This window comes from Homalodisca vitripennis, unplaced genomic scaffold (assembly GCF_021130785.1).
Source record: "Homalodisca vitripennis isolate AUS2020 unplaced genomic scaffold, UT_GWSS_2.1 ScUCBcl_3113;HRSCAF=8424, whole genome shotgun sequence".
Taxonomy (NCBI): Eukaryota; Metazoa; Arthropoda; class Insecta; order Hemiptera; family Cicadellidae; genus Homalodisca; species Homalodisca vitripennis.
The window spans coordinates 72,041-78,040 of NW_025779270.1; the positions used below are offsets into that span (position 1 = coordinate 72,041).

The window sequence follows — 6,000 nt, forward strand, 5'->3', positions numbered from 1 at the left end:
CTTCTTCTTGACGGTAGACTTCACATTGTTCAATGCTTTTATTAGTTGGCCTACAGTAACTTGTTTCCCCAATGCACCACAGTAGTCAGAACGTAAGGTTTCCCAAGCTTCTTTCTTAGCATTCATCACAGCAGGGGTTTTTGATTTGCTAAGTAATACACTGTGATCCGAAAGGAGACGTACAAACAGAGCGCGATCAATTTTTTCTATTTTATTAAAATCATTATTGTCAGATTCTTCTGATGATGAATACATCTTGGTGAATACGTGGTTGAACAGAGTGAAAGAGGGATATGCCACCGATGTGGAGTAGACTGAAAGGTAGTGGAGGGGAGAAACGTGTCGTGACAGGAACGTTAAAACTTAGCATTTACTTGGTCTAGCATGTACTACCCCGCGAGTAAGTGCTTGGGTTTTTCCGGAACCAACTAGACTTGCCCTAGTATTTTCTACAAATCTTTATTCACACTGATTTGACCAAATACTTACTAGACCTAGCATATGCTAGTTAGAAAGTGCTTGTTTTTTATTCACTTGCGTCAATAATAAAAATAAAATCACAGTAAATTTCTATTATTCATAGACGGTCTATTATTTAAATTGCATAGGCTATGCATCCCAAGAATTAGTTGGAATAGTCAAGGTCGAGGGCGTGTTGATCCCAGTTCATCACAGCCCTGTACTGCCACTGCTAGCCTCTATAGACACTACTTGCCTATCACAGAAGGCAGTGGCGAGACGTCACTTGTTTAGAATCAACCTTCCATCACAAACCTGTGCTGAGCACATTAACTGTGAAATTTACCTACCATTACTAGACTCAGTTGAATTGATACGAAAATGCATCCGGTTACTCAGGCTGACATCCGACGGCCATGGTCAGTCATTTGACTCGATACCACACGATGTTGGCTGAATATGACACCTAGCCTATTCTCCACACCCTCCTAAACCCTCTGTCCACCACGAACGGAAAAAATATTGTTGCGTATTAAATTATTGATGTTTTGCGTTGTGCAGGAAAATTGTACTTTTTCCAAAAGGCATGCTGTATTGCCAAGCATGCCTTACTGTAGGATGCCGGATTAATGGAGTTGTACTACAACTTCATTATATATATAGATTTTTTGAGTATATGGTGCTGTAACATGTACCAAAATGTTGTAACATTAAATTTTAATATGCCACCTGCACTTGATGTATTGTACTCAATTTACAATATAATATAATGTAATTTTGTTAATGATATGTACAGGGTGGCGCAAAAGTCACTGGACAGTTGGTTAAAAGAAGAAAAAAATAACAGCAAGACGTAGTACAATAGTTTTTGTCCGTGATGTTGGTAATACTAAATGTTGGTAATTATGCCTTTTTAAGTTGGCAATACAATGCAATGAAACTCACAACAATCGAACTAGTGAGTTCATCTGGAACACATGTTTAAAGCTGTAGTCCCCGAATTATTATTTTTCTAATAGAATGTTTGTTAAACATTAGTCATAATGTTAACGAAAGAAGAAAGGATTTTTGCTTTAAAAACATTTTATAAAAGTGGTGCTACTGCAGTTGTTAATGAATGGGGAATACACTTTAGATCAAAACCACCATCTAGACAAACAGTGTACAACATACGAGATAGATTTGAACAACATGGATCTGTTATGGATGCACCAAGGTCTGGCCGCCTAACAACAGTCTCAACTGATGACAATTTATTACGGGTATGTTTAGCTGTAACCAAAAGTCCTCGAAAATCGACCAGACGATTAGCATCTGAGCTGGATTTATCATGAAGGTCAGTGCAAAGAATGTTACACAAACAGAATTATAAATCTTACATTCCACGTTTATTACATGGGTTACTTGAAGATGATCCAGATCGACGACTTCAGTTTTGTGGATTGATGCTTAACCAACACAAACATGATCCTAACCTTTTTAATAAAATTATTTGGTCTGACGTGGCCAATCTTTTGTTAGAGCAACAGCTGAATCAACCTGGTGTGAGTGTTTGGGGGCAATAACATCATTTGGCGTACTTGGACCATATTTTTTTGAAGGAACAGTGACAGGAGATAAATATTTATATATATATATATCACGGACGAAAACTATTGTACTATGTCTTGCTGTTATTTTTTTCTTCTTTTAACCAACTGTCCAGTGACTTTTGCGCCACCCTGTATAGTTAAAAAATCATTCTGTAATTAATTATTTATAGTAGAATTTTAAACGATAATTATTCACAAATTGACAAACAATCATCAGGATGTTGTAAATGTACATGAAAGAATATTATTAATAAATTACTACATATCAACCACATATTAGTTCTGTCAGTTTTCTTTTTATTCTGCCACTGCCAAGGTACAATTCATTCACAACTTTGAGGGAAAATGGAAAGGTTTTAAAACATTTTATTATTGTTGTACAAAGTGAGTTCTGGAGTATTTGCTTGCAGTGGGAGAAGGTCTTGGATTTGTTGGCGGAGGCATTCGAAGAAAACAGTGTTACCTTCAGGCGGATGAAATCCGGAAAACTCAAACAACGGCAGTTTATGAAGGAATTCAAGGTAATAGTGAATCTAATAATCTAATAATGTAGTTTTAATAATCATTGTTAATATTCAGCAACATATTCATTTTGAACTTAGAGATTGGTTTTGTTTTTTAATGTTCATTCTCATATAAGAGTGCCAGCAATACGAGTAGTTGTGTTAGTTATGAAATAATCATTGTTCACACCACAGACACAAGTTTTAAGTGTCGCAGCATAAAAGTTTTTAAAAGACTGCACAAGGATATGCCCCTACCATTGGAATTACGCTAAACGCTGCATTCTGGAGTATCCGTATTATCTTATTCTAGGCTGTTGCGTGTACATGTGCTATCCAGTAGGTTACATTTTGACGTAAACAAAAATACTTATACTTTGAAAAGAAAAAAATTGTATTATATACATTTGAAAGTGATACAAAAATGTATGCACTCTTCATAGCGGTGAATTAGTTTTGAAATTCAGCGTTATAAACTTCTACCTGAGACTTCAACCAGATAGTCATACTCTCCCGCAGTTCCATGTTGTCGTCAAAGCGCTGTGTCACAAACTAGATCTTCATTGCTGGAAACAGGTTGTAGTTGCTGGGTGCAAGGTCCAGACTGTAATGTGGGTGTGGAAACACCTGCCACTTAAAAGCATCCAGAACTTCTTGAGTAAAAACCTCGAACCATTCTTAAGAACTAACCCCAAAATAAATTGATTATTCAGTAACAAGCCACTAAAATGTTGTACATTGATGTTCCTCAGACAGGAGACGTGACTGTGCTGCTGCTGCCTCTGCGCTCTGGTGCGAAAGGTTTGAACCTTGTGGAGGCCACCCATGTGTTCTTGGTAGAGCCCATCTTGAACCCTGCTGAGGAGTTGCAGGCTGTGGGCCGGGTCCACCGGATAGGGCAGACTAAGTGAGTAAATTATGCATCATTTGGTATTGTTATTGACCTAAAATTTTGAACTTTGGAAACCTTTGACCTTTACAAATCCAATATTGGACGTGTCAGAAGTTTGTGTACAATTTCCACAACCGTTTTAGGGTGTATGTTTTAGGGGCAGATGGAAAATAATTTTCTTGATAAATAAACTGAGTGCCGTTTGCAGACCGACGGTGGTCCACCGATTCATCGTGCGGGAGACTATCGAGGAGCGGATATTGGCGGCGGTGGCAGCGAGTGGGGCGGAGCAGTGGAGTGACGACTGCGTCACACTGCAGCAGCTGCTAGACCTGTTCACCAGTGACCTAGAACTGTCACTGCCTGGGCCTTCGGTGGTGGCGGTGGACAGTGATGACAGTGGCAGTGGCAGTGAGAGCGATGGAGAGCAGGACACGATGGACGGCAGTGAACTGATCGGTGAGGAAGAGGCGGACAGTGGGGATGAGCTGTGAGCCGTACACTGAGTTTATTCCGTGTAAAATATAGTTGTATTCATTTTTATTTTTCTATTCATAGTAATAGCAAATATGTATGAGTATTACATATTATATGTTTTAGATAATAGTATTTTTTTTAACATCATAAAAATGTAAAACATGTAATGTCTTATTTTGTGCATTTTAATTACTTATTTAATTAGTTACGTATGTAAGGTTGTGAATAAAACATAAAAGAGTAGTATAAAATAAACAATATATTTGATTTAATACATGTTGAAAACTACTACTAAATCATGTTGGTAGAACAAATTAATTGAAAATATAGAAAGGGATAGGAAGGTAGTGAGTTTTTAAGAAGCAGGAGGCAATCAAATTGAGTTGCTTTAATTGTGTATCAGGCTTAAAAAAGTTTTAAGAAGTCTTTTCCATGTACAAGCCAATGCAGGTATGCACCTCAACAGTGAGACTGGTTAACAGATGTAAACAAAAATATTCCTTCCAGCTCAGTCGGAAGAACGGTAGATTTTGCATAAGGCTGTCATCTCGAAATGTCAAAATGGAGATACATTATTAGTTTAGATGTTTGATTTGCACAACAATGATGGGGCAATAACCCTCAATGATGGCTTGTTAATATAATTGTAACACTTTCAAACCTTTAGAAAGTTCATAATCTTGAAACCTTACGAGACAATTGTTACAACCATATAAACATGGACTTGACTTAGTTACAATTAATCCGAAATTACATTTGTAAACATAGTCATTTATAATGGTTCAACTGTGTACTTCTATAACACTATACGACCACCATCTTGAAACCTGAAAAGTCATCAAAAAAGAATAGGAATAAATGTTATTTGGAATTACTTGAAAACTTTATGAACAAAATTGTTCCTTACGACACCCTCTATCAGTCCTAAAAATAGACATTTGTATCAAAATCATCCTGCATACAATATTTTATAAGCATGTAACTTCTGCCTCCGTTAGAAATTGATCTAAACTAGTGGATAGTTACAGACTTTTAGCCTTTCAACCTTAGTGGTAGTGATTTGTATAATGCCATTTGTGTGTTTATCAGTATTATAGTCGTTAAGATATTAGGTAAAACAGTTGGGTTAATGCGCTGCCAAGCTTATATTCAGTATAGAATATTTTTACTTCAAATTTAATTACAGTGCAGATGCACTTATCCAACCTCCATTCTGTTTTATTCTACACTTTAAGGGGAAAATGTCGAATCTCTTTAAACTAGGTAGTATTCAATTGTTTATCACATTATGAAGGGTGAAAAATCAATGGAATAGATGTAGATATCTATATTGTAATTTGAAAATATTTTTCATTTTTAAACCTCACTGTAAATGTGCACTTGTTAGTGTCAGTGTCGTCAATCTTGACCTGCCCTCACTGTATTATTTGTTTTTTTTTTTTTTTTTTTTTGAAGTGACTACTTCTTTTGGCTGGCTATGGATGTATGTTTTGCACAGGCGCGAAAAACTTTCGTTTCTTGTCACGGAATGTCACATCATGCTTGTTTGCTCTGTAGCCGCTTGGGGCGAGACTATGGTGGCCATTTTGATGTCAGGGTATTTCTCTGTTCAGTGGCTATCCAGCTGTGCTAGTAGGAGGTTACTGTCACTCCTTGTTGAAATGAAACTTCTTGTGGCAGCCTATGGATGTATGTTTTCCACATGCTTTCAAAGTAGAATGACAGCCTTTACTGAAACGTGAACAAAACCGTTATATAAACAAATTTGAATAACAAAAGTAGACGTTAATGAAAACACTGTTAGGAAATATTAGAAGGGAAATATAAACCACAATAATATACAAAAATTATGTATGATAAGGGAAATAACTAAACGCTTCTCTAATTCTAGTAGTGTTTTACAATGATTCACTTTCTAACTGTTCGATCAGTTTACTGTTGAAATATCGCATCGTCCAGATCTATCTATCCCTGCTTCTGTAGACTTGCCTTGGTTATGGAATTTTTCAGGTTAGGTTACTTAAGTTTCATTTTAAAAACTGTCAAAATTTACAGAATTAATATTCATATTCTGCTA

The 6,000-nt window shown here is 36.4% G+C and overlaps 1 protein-coding gene across 1 annotated transcript in view; it reads left to right on the plus strand.

Moving 5' to 3' along the window:
• Nucleotides 1–4,087, plus strand: part of LOC124372416 (E3 ubiquitin-protein ligase SHPRH-like) — a 58,526-nt gene extending 54,439 nt beyond the window's left edge. The window contains exons 16-18 of the mRNA XM_046830815.1: nt 2,462–2,572; nt 3,307–3,461; nt 3,655–4,087. Coding sequence (XP_046686771.1) covers nt 2,462–2,572; nt 3,307–3,461; nt 3,655–3,940 — 552 coding nt within the window. The 3' untranslated portion in view covers nt 3,941–4,087. The remainder of the gene's footprint in view (nt 1–2,461; nt 2,573–3,306; nt 3,462–3,654) is intronic.
• Nucleotides 4,088–6,000: the final 1,913 nt, after the last annotated feature.